Source organism: Anthonomus grandis, chromosome 13 (genome assembly GCF_022605725.1).
Source record: "Anthonomus grandis grandis chromosome 13, icAntGran1.3, whole genome shotgun sequence".
NCBI classification, from domain to species: domain Eukaryota; kingdom Metazoa; phylum Arthropoda; class Insecta; order Coleoptera; family Curculionidae; genus Anthonomus; species Anthonomus grandis.
The window spans coordinates 2,439,497-2,461,129 of record NC_065558.1 but is presented as its reverse complement, the minus strand read 5'-3'; the positions used below and the strand labels follow the sequence as shown (position 1 = coordinate 2,461,129).

General features: G+C 30.7%; 3 protein-coding genes across 3 annotated transcripts in view; 2 read left to right on the top strand and 1 right to left on the bottom strand.

Moving 5' to 3' along the window:
• The first annotated feature begins 19 nt into the window (after nt 1–19).
• LOC126743576 (platelet-activating factor acetylhydrolase IB subunit beta homolog) lies at nt 20–5,841 on the top strand. The gene is made up of 5 exons (XM_050450727.1): nt 20–162; nt 220–426; nt 479–601; nt 4,741–4,879; nt 4,935–5,841. The coding sequence occupies exons 1-5, from the start codon at nt 97–99 to the stop codon at nt 5,072–5,074; spliced, it is 675 nt and encodes a 224-aa protein (XP_050306684.1). The 5' UTR covers nt 20–96; the 3' UTR covers nt 5,075–5,841.
• A 4,418-nt stretch (nt 5,842–10,259) lies between these two features.
• Nucleotides 10,260–11,232, bottom strand: LOC126744062 (inosine triphosphate pyrophosphatase). The gene has a single exon (XM_050451392.1). It carries the CDS (start codon nt 10,885–10,887, stop codon nt 10,306–10,308), a length of 582 nt encoding a protein of 193 aa, XP_050307349.1. The 5' UTR covers nt 10,888–11,232; the 3' UTR covers nt 10,260–10,305.
• A 7,757-nt stretch (nt 11,233–18,989) lies between these two features.
• LOC126743969 (adenylate kinase isoenzyme 5) overlaps nt 18,990–21,633 on the top strand; it is a 41,601-nt gene continuing 38,957 nt past the window's right edge. Inside the window, exon 1 of the mRNA XM_050451262.1 lies at nt 18,990–19,246. Coding sequence (XP_050307219.1) covers nt 19,225–19,246 — 22 coding nt within the window. The 5' untranslated portion in view covers nt 18,990–19,224. The remainder of the gene's footprint in view (nt 19,247–21,633) is intronic.

Sequence of the window (21,633 nt, the reverse complement as noted above, 5' to 3'; positions counted from 1 at the left end):
GAATTAAAGTGAGGTTCTGTTTTTGCAATATTTGATACTTTCCTAATTTTTTATATTCTTTTTTGTAATTATTTAAAAACTAAAATAGTTGGAAAAATGAACCTTTGCAAAATTCCCGTGCCAGTAGAAGACAATGTTGGAGACAATCGGTGGATAAGCATCGTAAGTTTCATGGAAAGCCCCAAGAAGATTTTAAGGCTTCTGTACCTCAAATTTTAGCACAACAGATTCCTTTCTGAAGGAAGAGAAAAAGATGCGGACGTAATCTTTATAGGAGACTCCATCATCCAAGCTCTACAACACACCGATGTTTGGAATGAACTCTTTGTGCCTCTTCACTGCCTTAATTTTGGTGTTCACAGGGACAGAATTGAAAATGTCTTATGGAGGGTACAAAATGGAGAATTAGACAATGTTAAACCAAAAGTACCAGGCACCATGATTTATTTTTAGTATTTTTAAACCTTTGATGTTTCAGGTGATAGTTCTGCATGTAGGAACAAATAATTACAATAATACTGTTGAGGAAATACATGACGGCATTGTGGAACTTATACAGGCAATCAGAGAGAGGCATCCAAACGTTTACATTGTGTTACCAGTAAGTTCATGTATTGTTTTAAATTATAAGCCCATGTTAGAGTGGGAATAAAAAGATATTTAGTTTAATAATTGATTGGATGTTTTTTACTTATAAGTTCAGAGTTCTAGGGAATTTAGTGTTTAGTTGTGCAACCGCTTTATCTAAAGTGATTGATGATATTTTTAAGGAACTTGTTATGTTACCTCTGGGGTGCCCTAAGGTAGCATTCTTGGTCCTTTGTTTCATACTCTTTATACTTCACAAATTACTAAAAAAATTTTACACTGTAAGCACCATTGCTATGCAGATGACACCCAGCTATTTTATTCATTTCATCGCACTAATGTTGTCCAAGCTAATCAATATATAAATGAGGATTTAAATACCTTAAATATAGAAACTCAAAAATTACTTCTAAAGATTAACTTCACTAAATCAGCAACTATTCTTTTTTGTAGTGACAACTAATATTTTAAATAATTTAAATGTACACCTTAATAACAATATAATAGGTTTTAAAAACTCTGCAAAAAATCTTGGACAAGTAATGGACTATAAACTTAGATTCAAAGAACATGTTACCCTTAAACTAAAAAATGGATATTCTGCCTTAAAAACAATATATCGTCAAAGACATTTTTTAAGCTCAAGTATCAAAAAACTGCTCTGTGATGCTTTAGTACTATCACCGTTAAATTTTTGTACACAATTTATGGACCATGTCTCGATAACTCCGGCTCAGGTAGGATTCAAAAACTTCAAAACTCTTGCCTAAGACTTATATTTAGGTATAAGAAGACGGCAACATATTTCTTATAAATTAAAAGAAGCAGGTTGGCTGAATATGCACGATAGACGAATATTACATATTTTATGTTTTTCTTACAAAATTCTTAAATCAAAAACTCCGCCTTACTTACTTGAAAAGCTTACCTATCGTACTGATGTGCATAATCTTAATATAAGACGTAAAAATCTTTAAACAATTCCTTGCCATAGCAAAGAACTCTTTAAGCGATCCTTTTCTTATGTCATACCAAATTTGATTAATAAGTTCAAAGTAATTAATTTTACTGTCACTGAAAACCAAGCTTCTTCTTTTAAATCAAACTTAATTTTTCTTGTACGCACATGCTAACTAACTGAATGCAACGTAAAATATTCTATTAACATTTATTATTCAAAAATTAACAGTTTAAAAAAAAAAAAAAAAAAAGAATTTTTTCATTCTCTTTCACCCATTTTTCCCTACTGCTTTTTCCCCTCATAAGTATATGCCTACCTATTTGTTTTTTTTTTAGTTCGTCTATAAGAATTGTATTTTTTTCTCTCACTTCTTCTATTATAAGCCTTAACAGAATCCAGGAAGTTGTTTCCTTCTTTTCTGGAAGTCTGAATGCATGGCTTATTAGTTGCCTTACTTGTGTTAACTAAATTCTTTATATAACCTATTGTTTTTAATATGCTCTCTTTGTTTAATATTCAATTCCATGTATATAATCCTTAAAGATCTTTAAAAGATATAAACCTAAACAACTTTCAAGAGGATTTGGAGGCTGTTCCATTTCATTTAATATATGAATTCGAATCCATAGATGATAAGATACATTTTTTAAACAATAACTTACTCAAATTGTTCGACAAGCATGCTCCTATTAAAACTATAGTTGTTCAAAAAAAAAAGATTCTCCGTGGCTGACAGATAATATTAAACTATTGCAAAAATTAAGAAATAAGGCATTAAAGGATTTTAAAACAACTAAACTGCCAGCTAAATGGAATTATTACAAACAGCTTAGAAACTATACAACAACAGCGATTAGAGCGGAAAAAAGGGCTTTTTATAGTGATAAATTTGAGAATTGGTACATACAAGGACAAGTGGCGTGAACTAAGAAAAATATTGCCATCAAAGCAGAAGCAAATTCCTAAATCTTTTGTAAATACCAACAATTTTAATTCATATTTTATAGATAGTACAAGAGTGACAAATATTGATAATTGTGATGAGCTAATAAATTTTTTATGATCAGAATGCATTACCAACCTTAAATAAGTTTTCTTTTCATCCCACTGATTATAATAGCATTCGGGGTGGTTAATCTTAATATTACGTTAATTCAACTATGCTGTTCTTTTATTATACCCTTTATTTTACATATTGTTAACGAGTGTATTAATAAAAACTACTTTCCCAAATGCTGGAAAGAAGCATTCAGATTTTAGTCAATTTAGGTCTATCAGTATTTTACCAACGTTTTCAAAAATTCTCGAACGCATTCTAGACTCTCAAATTCGTAGTTTTCTTAATAATAATGATATTTTACCACCTAAGCAATCTGGATTTAGAACAAATTATAGTTGAACTTCGGCTATGGCGGATGTTATTGATGACGTAATTCGGGCTAGGGATGATGGTAAGATTTCTGCTCTGGTGTTGTTGGATTATACTAAAGCTTTTGATTTCGTTAGCCACTCAATTTTAAAGTCTTTGTTTCATTATATTGGTTTTTCTGATGCTGCTATTAATTTAATTGCCTCTTATTTAAATAATCGGATTCAACGTGTTAAAATAGATAACGACATATCTGATCCTTTGGAAGTTGAAAGTGGTGTGCCTCAGGGTAGTATTTTAGGACCCTTGTTTTTTTATCATTTACACGTCTAGATTTTATCTTCAATTAAAGCATTGTGCCCATCATTTTTTACGCAGACGACACGCAGTTATATTATTCATTTTTACCAGGAGATTTTAAAATGGCTGAGTTTAAAATTAATCAAGATTTACAAGCTATTTGTGATGTTTCTTCAAAGCATTTATTAAAATTAAATCCTTCGAAGTCATCTATAATGTTCATAGGTAATCGAACTAATGTAAATAATATTTTAAATGGTATAAACATTAAATTGGGGGACGAAAGAATTCCAGTTGTTGACAAATGTAAGAGTTTGGGCTTTATAGTAGATAATAATATTCGTTTTAAACATCACGTGTCTAATATTCTTAAAAAGGCATATCTTTATTTGCATAGACACTATTTAAGTGAAGATATTAAGAAGCTTTTATGTGATTCATTGGTCCTTTTACAATGTAATTACTGTGATGTAGTGTATGGCTGGTGTCTTGATTATGAGGATAGGGGTAGACTGCAAAAGCTCCAAAACTCTTGCATTCGACTAATATTTGGCATTCGCAGGAGAAACCGCATTTCCCATAAACTTCACGAACTTGGATGGCTTAATATGCATAATCGAAGAATTGCTCTTTCTTTAACATTTTTTTATAAAATTTTAATATATCGTAGTCCGCCCTATCTTTATCAAAAAATAACTTTTAGGAATGATGTACACCATTTAAATTTAAGAAGAAATACTATTCTCATTCCGAGATATAAAACACAGTTATTTAAACGATCATTTTCTTACAATTTTGCTTATCAAATAAATTCTTTAAATTTGGATCCGGACCAATTATCAATTTCTTGTAATACTTTTCGTAATAGGATGATTGTACATCTAATGAATCAGCAGGGTATATAATTTAAGTTCTTCTTTTTTAACTTTTTGAATGGTTGTTTTCTTGAGTAATTTATTACAATTTTTGGTATTGGGATCATTTTATTTATTTATTTATTGTATGCAATAATTTTTCTATTTTTTGTTATTTAACAAAAAAATTAATCTGTTTTTTGGGTATGCAATGTGTATTGTTTTGCTTGATGTTAAACTGTCAAATTTAGAACTCTTATATGTAGGTTTATTAGGTATATGATTAAAGAAAAAGCTGTATTTAATCAGTTATTAGTTAAGCGTTACTGTTAATGAGCGTGACTTAAATTACCATTTTTTTAAATGTATTATTTAAGTGTGGGGCCACAATGTTAAAGACCAGAATCTGCCATGACAGAATTCTGAATTTGTAGGCCTTTTATTTGCGTAAATTTATTGCTAGATTTTGTAAAATTGTATTTTTTTTGTTCCTTCTAGGCAAATAAAAAATATTTGTTATTATTATATTATTATTATTATAATCATATTACCTTCTGTAATTATGCTTTTTTTTGTATTGGTGGCTAATAAACGTCTTATTATTATTATTATTATTACAAATAATTTGAGCCAGAAACTTTAAAAGTGCAGTAACAATTTCTTTTTAGACATTATTACCTAGAGGACAAAATCCTAACTCATTAAGGGACAAGTTTGGGCAAGTCAATGAAATGCTTAAGACTAGTTTAGCAAAATTCCCTAAATTGGAATTAGTGTCAATTGATAAAGGGTTTATCCAACCAGATGGTAAGAACTGTAAGAAGGCCTATCTTATTGTTTTAAACTAAAAGTTGATTTTTAGGCACAATAAGTCACCATGATATGCATGACTATTTACTACTTACAAATGCAGGGAGCAAAAAAGCATTTGAACCTGTACATGAGTTGATTCTGCAATTGCTCCATGAAGGGGACTCAGAAAAAGAGTTACTGTCTGAGTAACTTGTATTTTATAAGCATATTGAAAGATTTAAAGACAGTTTTTCGTGGCAGCTAAGTAGCTTATTATTTATTGTTTTATTTTGTTTACCATTATGTTATAAGCCACTTTATTAGAACATTAGGATTGCTTCTATTGAGGAAAGTTGTTGATTTCTAACCGAAAGTATTATTACAACCAAGTCACTACAAGAAATTTTACCAGTTTGGTTCTGTGTTTGATAATTTGTAGAACCTATAGTAGTAGATACATATAAACTTACTTCTTACCTTAGGGTAGATATATATTTCCTATTTTCATTAGATTAGTATAAGCTGTCTTTTTTTTTCAAGCTTCCAAAGCTCGAATAATTGTGATACTTTCTTGAGACTATTTTTCTTTATTTTCATTGCATTCCAAAGAAATTTTGCGGCTGTACAGGACTATGAACTATTTTTCTATAATTTTGTTATAATAAAATTTCAGTTTGTATGCTCTGATAATAGCTTTGTGGACTCAAATGAGATTTCTTATTTAAGACTGATTAACTAACATCATGATCATAGTTAAAGACCAATGCCCAAAGCAGGTTTTTTTTAATCTTGAAGTTTCTTTTAAATAATATTTTCTATTTCCATTTAGCATATATTTTTTTTTTGGTCTTTATAGGTTTATTTAGATAAGAGACATGCATATTATTTGTTAAATGATAGGCTATAAACCAGGCTCATTACTGTAAAATATATGTAAGAAAATTAAAATAAAAAGTTTTGCCATTTTTAATATGAAATTTTGCAGCTTTATTTTTGGACGGACTGTTTTACATCTTGGATTCCAATTTTTGGTGAATATAAATCATACTTTGTACTCTTGAAGTTTTAAGTATAAGAATACTAAAAAAATATATTAACTGAAGGTAGAAGATTTTTACAAATAATGATTATTTATTTTCAATACATTGATTTCCCGTTTTCAATAATACTAATATAATTGAAGAGCTAAGTAGATAAAGGTGTTAAGCAGCAAAAGTAAATGTTTGAGCAAATCGATTTTAAAAATTTAGAATTTATAGTCTCTGTAACTTTGTTGTTTTAAAAGTCATAATTTCTAAATTTAAAACAGACAGTGGCATATATATTGTACTTCATATTATTAAAGAAATACAAAAAAAATCAGAAGTTTTTAAAATATTTACATTTTTTTGTACTTACCGCCTTTATTCACTACATTACTGTCGATAATTTGTTTGTTGATAAATGGATGATGGTAATAAGAAACAATACTTTAAATATATTTGCAACGATTACAAATGCTTTTAAACAATCAACTAATAAAAGGACAGTAATTTTGTCAAACCAGACATTAACTAAAATTTGTTGTACTTGTCACCTTCATTCAGCTCACACTTGTTATTTTACTTACTCACTGAATATGGATAATGGTACTAAGTACAAGAAATGTATACTCAAAACAGTAATTTTATTCATATTTATTTATTCAATCCATATACGGGAAACCCCATTTTAAAAGATTTGGTTACAATATTAAATAAAGTAAAAGATGTATAATTAACATAATAAAAGTAATTTCACGAACATAATTAGACAGTCTTCAAAACATATACAGAAGAAATAAACACAATAAATTAAAATATTTGACCCAGTTGACCAATAAATCCAGAGAGTGAGCTTGCAAATGGATCAAGTTCAGGGTGAGAGTTTAAATAGGCAAGACTACGACAGATTGGAGAATGTAAAGAATAGTTGGAGTGACAGATTTGTAAAGCAAACAGTTCATGTCTCCTTAGGGTGCGTGCAGGGACCTTTAAATTAAAGCTGTTGATGAGAGCAGGGCAATCAATAAGCCCATGAATAACCTTATACATAAAGCTGAGGTCACTTTGAATCCTTCTAGATTCCAACGATTGAAGTCCCAATATTGCCTCCATGTCAAGTAGGTTATCCTGCATATTCAACTTGTAGAAACAGTACAACATACAACATAATAACGTACATACTTGTCTATCTACCAGTTTATTTTAAAAATGCGTTGAAGTTTATGTTAAAAAAACTATCAATATGAAAAAAGTAAATATTTTATTGTTCTTTGTTGCCAAACACAAAAAATAAAAGCACAAAACTAAAAACAAAAAAATGTTATTCTGCTGTAAAAACTGTTTTATTTTTTCTTTCTTTTTTCTTCCTGTGGCATAAGTTCTCCTCAATGACATTTTCGTAGAAATATCTGTACTCTTCTTTAACAAACACCAATTGCTCCTTCATATTTTCAGTTGTTTCCTTAGACAGCTGACCAAGTTTTCCTGCTCGGGGAAGTTGTTAGTGTGGGGTCTGCTTTAAATTGGCGCTTCATTATACACACTTTAAATGGGACTTCTTCTTCATATGAATCTTTGTATAGATAATAACCAAATCTTTCAACTTTGATCCATTTTACTGCATCTCTAAATTGAACTTTTTCATTAAGTGTGTTTATTTTTCTGTTTACCACTTTTAGCTGGTTGGGTAAATCAGAAAAAAGGCGAAAATGTGACTCCATATCAAGAACGTGGTTATTCTTACTGGCTTTACTGATAATTTCTCTGTACTGGCCCGGAAGATAAATTGTGCTGTGTTTTCTAGGAACTTTTTCGATTCGACCAAAGTCGCGATCTGAATTCAAAAACGAGTGTCCAACTTCGGAAAACTTATGTTCAATTATTTTGAAGTATCCTTTAACAATAAGCGGTTGATATAGGCAAATCATCATAAAATTTTTATTCTGGCATGAATCTGACCAGATTATTAACTGATCTTTTTCCCTTATTGCAGCATCAAATTCAATTAAAGTCAGCAAGGAGCTAGCGACTTCCGTGCTTCCTCTGTCCAAGTAAAACAATTTGCTTGATTTCTAGTTGAAGTGATCGTATGAATACCAAGGTTATAAAACCACATTTGCCGGAGATAAAAGGCTTTTGATGTCGTGAACCTCGGAAGTGGCATAGTTTGCTGTAAATCTACAGTTAAGTAAGCCACTTTGTTTTTTTTTCAGCATTTTGTCTGTCACTTCGTTGAAGGTCAAAGGCTTTGTGAAATCTTTGTATATGTTCTTCATTTCCACTTCCGGCATCACACACACACTACACGTGTCGCTCCGTGGATGTCCAAGGGATAGGTTGAATTTAGTTTCAAATATTCTTCTATATGTGTACGGTTTAACTTTAAAAAAATCAGGTTTGTTTGCATCTTCACACTTTTCAAAATAAAGAGAATGCATTTTTCTAACAGATAGTAATGGTTACAGGTAGCGCTTGTTGGGATTTTTGTGTCTTGAATAGTGAGATTTTTCGCTTGGAAAGCTCTTGATATGATATGGATCATCACATAGTCGCACACTTCGTTAGAAATTTTGTGTGGTCTATTAGAATGGTGCCCTCTAAATAGTCAATTTTTGTTCTGCCAATTTGATATACGAAGCTGTGGCGGTTCTAGGTGATGATTTTTAGAGCTACCATTGCCATTATTATCACTAATTAATCCGTCATTATTTTTAGTATTTACTGCTACCATATTTTTGGCATTATGCATTATTTTAGCCGTTCTTTGCATCATTTTTAATATAAATATTTAGAATAAACACTAAAGACACTCTAACAATAGTAAGACACGACAAGATATAAACAAATCAAGCACGTTTTCTGTCACAAAGTTATATCCAAAAAATGGATGAAGGTGTTAAGTGCGCTTAACCCCTTTATTCATTTGGGAACCGATATTACCGATGCACTTAACTCCTTTATCCTTAACTAAAATCGTAAATATGTGTTGTACGTTTCTGAATAAAAGATATATGAAAAATGTGTACTTAACACCTTCATTTAGCACAAAATCTAACTTTTCGTTAAATTGTTGCTTAACACCTTTATCCACTTAGCTCTTCAATTGTTAATGTCAGAGAAATTTATAAACTGTGGTATTGACTGTTTTGTTCCACAAAGAAGATTTAAATCATCCACAGTTTTCCTTTTTCTTACTATTTGGATTTCAGCAGAGTTAGAGCACAATGTAAAAATTTAACACAGGAGTATTACAAAAAAATTTTAAATGCGATAAATAGATATATATGAACAACCCACAAAATTTCTGGAAGTTTGTAAATACCAAAAGAAGCTCTAATGTATAAATGGGCCCTTAATAATGTCTTACCTACTGATGGTCCGGGAAACTGTAGATCTTTATACAGTCATCCCCAAGTGTTCAATCATGCTGTTGTTTAATAAGTAAATACACATACATAACTGGGTGGCCAGGTTTCCTTATCGAAAATGATGGTAAAACTTGGTAATTTTTTTGTCAAGAGTAATAGATGTAAACTCTAGGGTGGCTCTGTCACTGTTTCCCTTTGGTATTTGGTCTATTAGTCAAAGATTGTATAAAACATTGTTTGTTTTTTACCAATATTCTTAAACTATAATTTTTGATAATTTTGAATGATGTGGATGTCAATTTACTTACTAGAAAAATTTAGATATCTTGTCTAACTGGTGTCGTTAAGCTCAACCTATTGGGTCTTAACATAAATAAGTGCTTCAAAATTTCCTTTAATAAAAAGGCGAATAAGATATTATTGTCTTACTCAAGACATATCAATTTATGCAAATTAAAAATAAGATAAAGATTTAAGAGTTTATTAAACAAATTAAATTTGATTACCCTAGATAAAAGACAGATTATATATGACACTTCTCAAATTAATAAAATTTTAAATAGTATTGTATCTTGTTGATTCTTACTACTATCTAGATACATTTTTCAATTCCTCAGAGAACACTTAGGAAAAATAATTTATTTCTCAGATAGAGCTTTGGAGTTTTTAAATAACGAGGAGAGACTGGGCGATTTTATTAATTTTTTGTAACTCTTTAAAAGGATCCTAATAAGAATAGTTCAGTTTATCTTTTGCTGTGATGTATTATGTAGATTGAAAATAACAGTAAATGTTATTTTTTCTTAAACTGCTAACTATTTTCATTAAATTAATTAGTTTTTTCAATTATATTATATTTTATTCTTATTTTGTCACGAGGGCTTAAAAAAAAGTATAATGGCAGGGGTAAGGCGGGAATGTTATATCTGGTTACCTGGAGATATGTCATTTCAACAACCAGGTACACACAGGAGCAGATAAAGCCCTCCAAAATAAAATAATACATTGCTTACCCTATACTTTATTACATCCTACCTACCTTACAACTTATTCATATATTATTTTTACACTTCTCTGCTCTATTAAAATAATCCCTTAACAAATCTAAAGCCTTAAACCTATGTGAAATTTTATTTTTCTCAGCCTTAGGCATCTCCGCATAAGTAACATCATAGCCTTTAGGTTGAAAACAAGGATCCCAGCCAAAATCTCTCGGACCTTTTGGAAACACTATTTCGCCCTCACATCTCCCTTGAAACAAGACCACTTCAGCTCCATCTTCGCCGGAGTGATACGCGAATGTGCATACCGCCTGACCTGTTTTATCTTCGAAGCCCGCTAACATTTTGTGGAGCCCCTCGGGACCCATTTTTTCCAGAAACCATTTTATGTATGGACCTGGTAAACCTTTGTATGCGTTAAAGCACAGGCAGGTGTCTTCGACTAAAACGGGGCCTCCGACTTGTTTGTAGGCCGATTGGGCTTTTTTTATACAAATCTCGTCGATATCGCCTTGTAGTTCTGGTAAGTCGATTTTTTTACTTACTAGTTCTCGAGGGAAGTTTGAGCCTAGGATCGAGATTAATTCTTCTAGTTTTTTGGCGTTTCCCGTCACAAATGTTATCGGTTTCATTGTGAAATTATTTAAAACTAAATAGGAAAAATTATTTGAAAAATAATAATATGTAAATATAATGTAAAAATCTGCTACTGCCAAAAAGTGTGGTTATGGTTAAGGTCACAAAGCACAAAAATATAGTTAAGGTTATGTGGAGTAGTCAGTCATTCCCATTTTCTCTAGATGACAGGCACAATAACGTCAAATAAAAAGGCGGGTTATTTAAATTTCACGCCTGGGAGGAGATTTAAAATTCAAAAAAGGATAGGCAAGGAAATTTTAAAATTTAACGAATCAATACACTAAAAAATTAATAACAAATTTTCTGAATTAAGAATGAAAATAATTATCACTTAAAAAAAAGGTGATAACACAGAAAAAGGTTGGTTAAGAGTTAATACAGTAGTTATTCTTCAATATTCTCGCATGTAGACGGCAAAGCAAGTGGGTCACTGAATAAAGTCTGAGGCATTGAGGTAGAATGAATTGCTTTAGGCAAGGACACAGAAACACAAAAGGTGGTTTATTTGAATTTGACTTCTGGCGGGAGATTTAAAAATGAAAAGATTAAAAAAAAATAGATAGTTAAAGAATAGGGTCCTAGAAATTCAACGAATAAATACACTGAAAAATTAATATTACATTGTGGTCATCTTAATATAAGAATTACGTTTTCTAAATTTATGTCAGGGCCTAAATTCTTGAGAGGGCGTATTATAATACTGCCAGTTACTTTTATTTGATTTTAATATATGTATACTATTTTGTCAGGATGTGTTACAACAATAAACTCGTAAACAGTAAACTTTCAAACAGTAGCAAAACGATAAATGTACTTACAGTAACTTGTGGTGTATATTTGGAACGTGTAAGAAGACAGAATGATAGATGTATTGCTACGTCAGGATTCGAGATCATTGATAATGAAATCATACGATACTACATACCTATAAAAAGTAAAAGGTACCTGTGAGCAAATATTTTACCCTAGTTATTGTGATTGCGTACGTTTACACAAGGCCATTTCAGATTTATAGCACCTGTACACAATACCATAAAACTATCAATAAGACTAACATCCTTCAAATTATAGACATCAGTAGACCTTGTTAAAGAGTTGTTCTCCAATCCAGGCAGAAAAAAACCTGATGTCCAGCATTAGAAATAGCGTTGATGGGATAGTGCTAGCAAGCACTCCACAAAATAATCTCAGGTGCCACAACACTCTGGGTTGCACTAGTGCCAAACACCTACTTACACTAGCTAGCGTTGTTTTACGTACCAAGGTATCAATCAGGTCACTACACTTAGTACGGAAGGATGCGCATTTAAACATTACTTTCTTTATACTAATAATGATTAAAATAATAAGAAAAACATAAAGTAAAACATTGCTCAGTGAAAACTCTCACCTTTGTAATTTAACAGGTTTGATAGTTCAATAAAGGCACTAACCACAACACTAGAGAAAAGTTACGGGAGAACAAGTGGACACTGTCCACGACTGTTTTCGAGTAAAGTTACTATCGAACTGAATTCTAAAAAGGATCATATTAGAAATATCTCTTAAAAGAATTCTGATAAACATCTGTTTGAGAACTTGTAAATACCAACATTCTCACAGATCGTCCTTATCTTTACGTGTCAGCCCTTAACATTCTGATCGGTTATCGTTGCCTTTTTTTATTAATTTTTGATGATCGACAAAAACCAGATAAAATATAATAAGTAAAATAAATTCACGTCTTACATTTATTATTTAAATAATAAGAATAAAAAATTATAAAAGATGTTGGTCAAACAAATATATGAAAAATGCCATAAACAAATTTTAACATTCGCATACTTGCATGAGATATTTGTAGCATAATCCCAGGAATATCTATTGTTATTACTTAAACCTCGTTAAGGTGGTTATTTAGGAGAAAATACTGGCACGTTATTCGGAAATTCCGTCCTTGTAAAGAAGTTCTTACAAGTGACCTTCTGAATCTTTAAAAATATCTGTAGACGTCAAACCATATGATTAACACGACCCTTTTATTTATTTATAATGGATAAGTGGAATAAACGTTTCTAGCATAACCTCCCCCTATATATTGAACCGTACCGAAGGGTAAAAAAGTTTTTTCTTAAATTATGCAAAACTGTTCGAAATTATTACGCGCCTATAAATGAAAAAAAAATTAGGGTGGTATTAACGTGAAACGAGGTCGTAAAATAATAAATTAACAATAACAAATGAATTTTATATACGTTAATAAGTATTACCAGACAACCCAGTTTCTTGTTTTATGAGGGTACATGGTATATTAATAATAATTTGCCCAAAAATAACTTTAAAGTAAACGGCGCGGCGGTTATATTTATAAGATACATTAAGGAATATAGTGATTTATATTAAAATAATTGATTCAAAAAAACGTCTATATCTTTAAGGTTATAGAAGCATAGAAGCCCATGTGTTTTTTTTCATATTTGAGGGGATTTGAAATTCACAATTATTTTCGAGTTATAAGCGCTTAAAACACATACAAAATTGTATTCCAATTTTGAAATCCCCAAAAAACTTTTCCAGATAATTTGTTTTAAATTTGAATGTTAATATCTTTAATTTGACACAAATTAAAAAAAAAAAGCTAGAACTTGGGCACAATAATTTTAGTATAAAGTCACGAAATATGAGCATTCCCTTGTTAACATGAATTTAACAAAAAATATGTTCCAGGATTAACGTTTTGGTTCTAAAAATTGTGGCTACCTGGAAAGTATAATTTTTTCAATTTCCATGCCAAAAATGTTTTTAACAGACCAAAAGATAACGAGGAATAAAACATTTAAAGTCACTTCAAATGACATAAGAAGCTGCCTCAAACCTCTGAAATAAAATTAACGCAAAAAAAAACATCACCATAGAAGCAAATACCTTTAGGAGATTGGTTATCCCAATTCTGACAATATCAGTGGCGGCTCGCGCCCTGTAATCTAAGGTAGGCGACATATTATTATAACAGTGCGCACACCGAGTAGCCCGAGCTCCCCCTCCCCCCGCTTTTTCGGGATTTAAAAAAAAATTGTGGTGCCACGGCCACTTTTCATTAATAATTTACTAAAATTAAGACAAAAATTACGTTTTCGAAATCTTTAAAAAAAATTACCTAAAAATAATATTTTTTTTTAAATTTAGATTTCAATCAACAAAAAAAAATGCGGAAACAAAAAAAAACAAAATGAAACACACCTTTACAAAGTTGTATGAATTTAAATTATGATCGTAATTTTTGTGTTATATCCATATTTCATTTAATTTCACTAAATCCTTAGATATATATACTACCTACTGTTATTGACAGATACCTACTATAAGATGCAAAGATGCAGTAAATAATCTTCTATATTATAAATAAATACAAATAAATTAATTTTTATTAACGATTTAATTTTTGTACAAATAAATTATCTTTTTTACTTACCAAAAATGCATATCATAGATATCATAATATTAGATATCATAATATTCTTATACTTAACATAGATTTTGTTTTTAATTTTTGATTTTTAAAATTTTTTTTTGTTCTTTTTATTTTTAAATTTTTGTTTTGTTTTTTTTTTAAAGTTTTTTATTTTAGTTGTAAAACAACTAATTTTTATAAATAAGGTTTATTCTTCTGTCCTTTAAAAGTGCAAACCTACTTATTATTAAATCTGTAAAATTATCAGATCCCTGTAAAGAGCAAAAGAGTTCCTTTTCGATGGAAATTAAAGCAAGTGATGATAAGCGCTCATTACCTATTTTATTTCGGGAATATGTTTTTATGCGTTTAAGGCATGAAAAATGTCTTCCAACTGATGTACTTGTGATTGGTATTGTAGCAATAAGCGTAAAAAGTGTAAAAGCTTGGGGAAATATTTCTTTAAGACCATTATCTATAAAATGTTTTAAAATCGACTCTACATTTAAAGTTCTTCATCGTAAAAAATTACACTTAACTCATTAATTAGTTGCTGTTTGTCAAAAATATTTTTATAAAGGTTGGTGACACTTGTAACTAAAGAAGTTGGAAAATTTTTCTTATACTCTTGGAACTTTTGCCTCTTCAAAAAATTGTTCGAAGGTTAATTCATTCCACAAGGACTGTAGACCCTCTTTTGTTAAAAATACCTGATTTTGACAATAAGCTATATCTAAAGACTTTTTTTGCAAAATACTAAATAGTGGATCCGTAATATCAAATACATTTTTGTAAGCCGCGGTTAAAAAAGAAAATTCTAAATCTTTCATAAATCTAAGATATCCCTTTGCCCCGTTAATTGACTCGGATGATGAAGATTGATCGTCAATAATTGCTTGCAAAACTTTTTTTAAGTCATTCCATTTTGAATCTAAAAGATAAACGATTTTTGAACGTGAAGCCCATCTGGTATCTACAGCAGTCGGTATCCTTTTTCCAACTATAGAGTCCAAAATAAATGTTCACTTTGCAGATTGATGGAAGAAGCCGGGAATGTAAGCTACGCTCGCAAAAAAATTAGGCAATTTTTAATAGTTTTTGCTCCATTCTGTAGAACTAAGTTTAATCGGTGCGTACTGCAATGTGTAAATAAAGCTAATTGAGCATCGTCTTTAATTTTTTTTTCCAAACCATTTAACGAACCAGCCATTACGCTAGCGCCATCATAACATTGACCAACTAAATTTTTCTTATAATCGAAAGGACTTAAAACAGAAACAATTAATTCGTACATCGCGTCTGCCGTTCCATCTTGACTTACATCAAAAAATCCCAAAAATCTCTCTTTAATGTCACCAGATTGGTGACAGTTTACATATCTGACCGAAATAGCGCATTGTGATTTTTCTAAAATGTCAGTAGTGTCATCAACTTGTACAGAAAAAAATAATGCTTCTTTTATTTCTTTATGTATTGTCTCCAAAAGGTGTTCAGAGATACAACCTATTATATCGTTTTGGATAGTCTTAGATAAACCAGAAAAATTACTGCCTATTTTTTTTAAATGGTTTTGCATTTCGATGTCACGTTTAATTAACAAGTTAAATGTTTCACGAAAATTGCCAGTATTAAAAGAATCGGATTTTTCATTGTGGCCTCTAAAAGATAATTCTTGTTTTGCAAGATGACAAGTGACATCAATCAAATAGCTCAATAAATTTCTATTTCAAAAAAGTCCGAAATATTGTCTATTTCGAAACAACAACAACTATATCCCATGGTAATTGTAACACACTTTTCCATAATATCACCAAAATATAATTCTCTGTCATGATTAAACTTAAGCTAACATGAGTTTATTCTCTTTTTCTCTAACTTCTCAGTCTGAATGCTGATTCGTTTGATTTTCATTATATTAAAAAATACAATATATCCAAATTTGCAGTATATTCAGCTCCCTATAATAAAAATTTTAATATTGACCTAACCTTGACAAATAGAAATGTGTACATTTAAATCGCACAATTAATTCATAAAGAATATACGCAGTAATTAAGTTCACGGCCAGTCGGTTTTTTTTCTTAAGAAAATACCCTGGGGAATTTTTAAAAAGTAAATAAAATAAATAATTAAAGGGGCCATTTACGAATAATATATAAACTTTTCATAGGAGTATTAGAAGTTAAATATTACATTTAACTAAGTCTAGTATGAGGGTGTAGAATTTATAATTCCTTTTATGATTAAAAAAAATCTGAAGTTTTGAAATCAGGAGAATGAGCTGAATAGTGATTTTCCAGTATTATTGGACAATATGCCTCTAGTCTTTTAAAGAACTATGTGGCTTCAAATGAATGCAGCAACGCCAAATTTCCACCCTGGGTTAGACAATTTTTAAATCATAATTTTCATATCCCATGGTCTCCAAGATCCCCTGATTTGACAGCGCGGGATTTTTTTCTTATAAGTTAAATAAGTTACCTCCGACCACACCAAAAAATATGAAAGAGCAGTTAAGAGAAGCTTTTCAAAGTATTACTCCACAAATGCTATTAAAAGACGCATAGTGAATTTTAAAAAGAGAATATGCGTCGATATTTGCAATTAGATGGTCATCATTTTGAGTATATTTTATAATTGCTATTTCTCTTTTAAGAATAGATACATTGTTAATACAGTCTTAAATTTTACCTATCGCTAAGGTATCGTGTTATATGCTGTAATCAATTATTATAGTCGGGTTTTTATTGTTATTATAATAGCCATAACTATTTAAGCTTAAACTTGATTACCGGCCATAAGTTAGTTACTTTTATATATAAAAAATGAATAAAACAAAAAAAAAATTCAAGAAAATAATAGACATGTCAATTCGTTATCGCTTATTATGAAATATTATGTTTTAAGTTTTAACAAATCAGCATATTAAATATTGCTATTTTTTTAATAAAAATGATAAGGTTTAGTTAAAGGAAGACTTTATAAAATTCAGAAAAGACTTCATTATCCCATTTATAGGTGATATAATATACAGGGTGTTATCAAAGTTAGAAAGCTATTGCCTTGTGAAAACTGTAATAATTTAAGCTTAATTTTTGAATGTCCTGTATAAAACAGTAGATTAGATTAGATTAGATTAAAATAAGGGTGAAGTTTCACTGCGACCTAAAAGATCTATTGTGTGCTCCTTTCTAATTACTGCTTGATGTTATTCTCAAGTCAAATTAGTACAATCCTATGGCTTTAATAAAGGCTAGTAGTTGTGACGGTTCCAGTAATGAGATATTTCCTTCTGGAATTTCATAATTACCGAGGTGCATGGCACGACTTTCGGCAACTGTTTCGCATGCAGTTACTAGGTGTTCTGGGGTCTCTTCCTCTTTCCCACAGAATCTGCATTCACCTGTCTGTTCTAGTTTTAGTTTCCTGCGGTGTTCTCGAAGGTGACAGTGCCCTGTTAGGAATCCTGTTACAATCCGTAGTTTAGTTTTAGTTAAACTTACTAGAGCTTTAGATTTTTTTGGGTCGAGGGTTCCAAGGAACATCTTGGAGTGTCTCGACCCTGGATGATCATCCCAGAGGCTTTCTCTGAGTTGATCCTCCATTTTTGTAAGCTCATATAGGTAAGTATTCTTTCCTATGCCGCAGAAAGGTTCCGGTCCTACAAATTGAGAACCAGATCCCTTTTTTGCCAGAATATTGGCTTCTTCGTTACCTTGCACGCCTGTATGTCCAGGTACCCACAATATTGTGACTTTATTTCTCTTTCCTACCTCATTAAGTTTGCCCAAACAGTCTCTTACCATTTTAGAACTGATGACATGTGAACTCAGTGCTGCTATGGCTGCTTGACTGTCGGTGAAGATTGCGATGTCCTGCTTGAGGTAGTCTTTGTTCAGGATTAATTGAGCGCATCTTTCTATAGCGTGTATTTCCGCTTGAAAGACACTGGTGTATTTTCCCAGTGGCTCTGAGTATTTGGTGCCATGTATAAAACAATAACTTTTTTACAAATGAAATGTAAAATTTAATAGTGCAAATATGGTAGAAATTGCCTATATGTATGCCAATCAAACTATTTATAAACGAATCTTTCATAAATATACACAACGTGCATAATTGAAATATTGTAAAACGGCGATAATTTAACTATTTATCAGTTGACGTGTCCAAAATTCAAGTGACCACCTGTTCGGCTCCCAACTGAAACTTTCTCGGTAGCCTAATAAATATTGAAATAAAAGGACAACAAACATAAAAAATTCAATAAGAGTTCACGATAACGTACGTCGCAGTTTCGCGAAATACAAAATAAAATTAATATCGCGTATAGGTATATCACGAATTCCATTAAAAAACCCGACAAAAAAGAAAAGGGAAAAATTGGACAAAAAGGGACCCTCTTATAAACGGTGTGAATCATTCATCAAAGGACGCCTACGTCACGGTCCAATACAAATGTTCACGTGGTGATCGATGCCCTTTACCGACCGCCCCTTTTCCATATCCATCATGCGCCCCATGGACAACGGTCAAGACAACCAACAATGCGATCTCCATGACGACCAATGGCAAGGTGATCCATTAATTATTCAACATTTTCTGGATTTAACGCTTTTGCGGCGTGGAACGTCCGTTCAGTTACGTTGAGACTCCGTGGGCGTTTGTCTGGATTTTGCAACTGATGAGACGTTTTCTTTCGCCGATTTTCCATGTCCGTCATGTAGGCCGCCCACCCCTTTCTCATATTTTACTCGGATGGTAAACTTTGGATTTTCTTTTGGGGTGCGTTTTTCTCCATGAATAAATCGGTTACTTCGCGGCGGCATCCGCGTTTATGTTTACATCCTTGCGATCTGAGATCACTGCTCAACTATACTTAAGTGTTATTTAGTGGAATATGGGAATCTGTCTGGATACAGGTAAATGCATCTTTAAATTTGTATTTCTTTAACACCTTCGGGATTAGCCTTTGAGGTTATTGGGAAATAACCTGTGACATAAAAAATATAAATTGCTGGATATCACCCCGTTAACTTATAAACTATAAGCATATAAAATAAATCTGGATTAATCGAGGTATTGAAGTGTTTTTTGAGTGCATCGGTGAGGGAAGGTATCATCCCAGACAGCACATGCAATGCATATGCCCAGAATATCTCTTTATTTTCTGTAATATATGATAGGCATATCTGTTGCATATATTGGAAATATATTTAATTCGTATGCCTAATATATACAGGGTGTCAACTTGAAAAGTGTCAATGTGAATATCTCACAAAATAAACGAGTTAGAACAACTAGAATTACCATTATCTTTATCAAGGAGTTTTTGTCATTAAACTTAAATTAAGGGTCTTTTTAAGTAGTTTAATTTACTACTTAATGAGACCTTTACTTGAAGGGTTGACAGAGGGGGTTGTAATATATATGGTGATTCTATAGTTCCACCAACCTCTCTACAAGTTATGCCAAGCTGCATTTTTTCAACTAAAATATTTAATGGAATTGAAAGTTGTCATGTTGACACCCTAAATGTATTGGCCAATTTAAACCATTGATTTCCTTCTTATTTTTTTTTAAATTTTATGGAGACTCAATTTCTTATTTTTTTCCTAAAGATAAATTCGCAATAAGATTCATTGCAGAGCCAAAAAATAATTAAATATTATTTAGTTTAAATTGAAAACATTTGTACATAAAGGCATTGAGAAACAAACCACTGTGTAACAAACACTATGTTTTATTATTTCTGCCCAAAAGTGTCACTGAATTGAGGAGAATAACAAAACAAATACAACTTTAAATAAATATTGAATTTGAAAACCTATAAAAGCTATATAAATTTATAGCCAAAAACAAAAGTCTGTAAAAAGTATAAAGACATGGTATATTAAATTTGCAAATTATTAAAATAAATATTTTTCAGATATTTGAACTATTAATTGATAAGTCGCTTAATAAGCTTTACGTACATTACACAAGTCAGAAGCAATAAATATTTAAATAGAAGAAAACTAAAAATAAAGAATGTTCGGTCACTTTTTTTTATTATTTTATATGTTTTATTGGTCTTAGAGCTGGCTTTCACAAGTATCTCTATTTATGAAAAAGAAAAACGTATCAATATTGGTAATTAATTAAATCAGAACATACAGTTTACAAATAAATAGTAAAAACAGTGAATTAGATACTTGCATAGTAAGTCATAGTAAGATAGAGCCATAATGAAGGCAAATGAGAGTTACCCATTTTCAGTACTTACATTTGTCATTTAAAAAGTTCTGATACTTTAGCTAAATAAACGGTACCCGCTCACACGATTCGCTTGCAGATATCTAAAAAAATATTACCATTAAAAAATTAATGTCGTAATGATTCCAATTACAAGTACAAATCACTTGAGTAACATATTATTTCAGATTCTCATGTACAACAATTTTTGGGACAATTATCTTAGCAATATCCTTTATTGAATTTAAGTCACATTTTCCCCCCAACTTCAACCATCAGTGTTTTTATCATTAAATATAAACACTATACAACACCAATGGTCTCATTGCTTGAACATAAAAATTACATTCGTTTGATTAAAAACAGATGATCCGTTATTCCAAGAGATCAAAATACAATTAAATGTAATTGTAATAATTATATAATAATATTAATAATGCACTGTTATTAATGTGAACTGTGTTGATCTAAGGCCTCAGGCCTGTACTCCGGTTTACCTTTTTTTTTATGCAATCAATTAAATTCTTTACAAATTCATTAGCATTTTTTGGCTTTTGCTTGGTAACTAAACATGGTAAATAATCATCCTAATATATTTTTATAATTTTCAGCCCTAAGACAATTATTAAAATAGAGTAAACCTAATAAGAAAATTAAAAATTGATATATGTAAATAAAATTATCGAAGTAGAAGTAGATATTTAATAAGCAACAATTAATCTTGGTATGTTTTTTATTTTCAGGATAAAAGACTTTTTCATTTACTAAGTTTACACGTGACATTAATGCGAATTAGACCAAAAGCGCGTTGGCACGTGTTTACACAACGGTTTTAAGAAGAGGTTTTAACGTTGACGTTAACAAGCTGTTCTTTAATGCCAACCTAATTAATTTGTTGATAAATAACTAAGGTTGGGAAGATTGAGTAAAAATATATTTAACAAAAAAATATAATTCTTTAAATTTTGCAAAAACACGACACCACAACAAAGTGATTTTTTTTTTCTCCCTATTCAGGTTTTCAAATTTTTGTTAGTTGGCAACAACTGAAAATTAATGCGAACTAGAATTGGTA

Excerpts from the sequence above, each read along its gene's own strand:
- LOC126743576 (XM_050450727.1), top strand. The coding sequence starts at position 97 with ATGAACCTTTGCAAAATTCCCGTGCCAGTAGAAGACAATGTTGGAGAC. Across the intron at positions 163-219 it reads ACAATCGGTGGATAAGCATC|CACAACAGATTCCTTTCTGA; the intron begins GTAAGTTTCATG and ends CTCAAATTTTAG. Across the intron at positions 427-478 it reads TAGACAATGTTAAACCAAAA|GTGATAGTTCTGCATGTAGG; the intron begins GTACCAGGCACC and ends TTGATGTTTCAG.
- LOC126744062 (XM_050451392.1), bottom strand. The coding sequence starts at position 10,887 with ATGAAACCGATAACATTTGTGACGGGAAACGCCAAAAAACTAGAAGAA.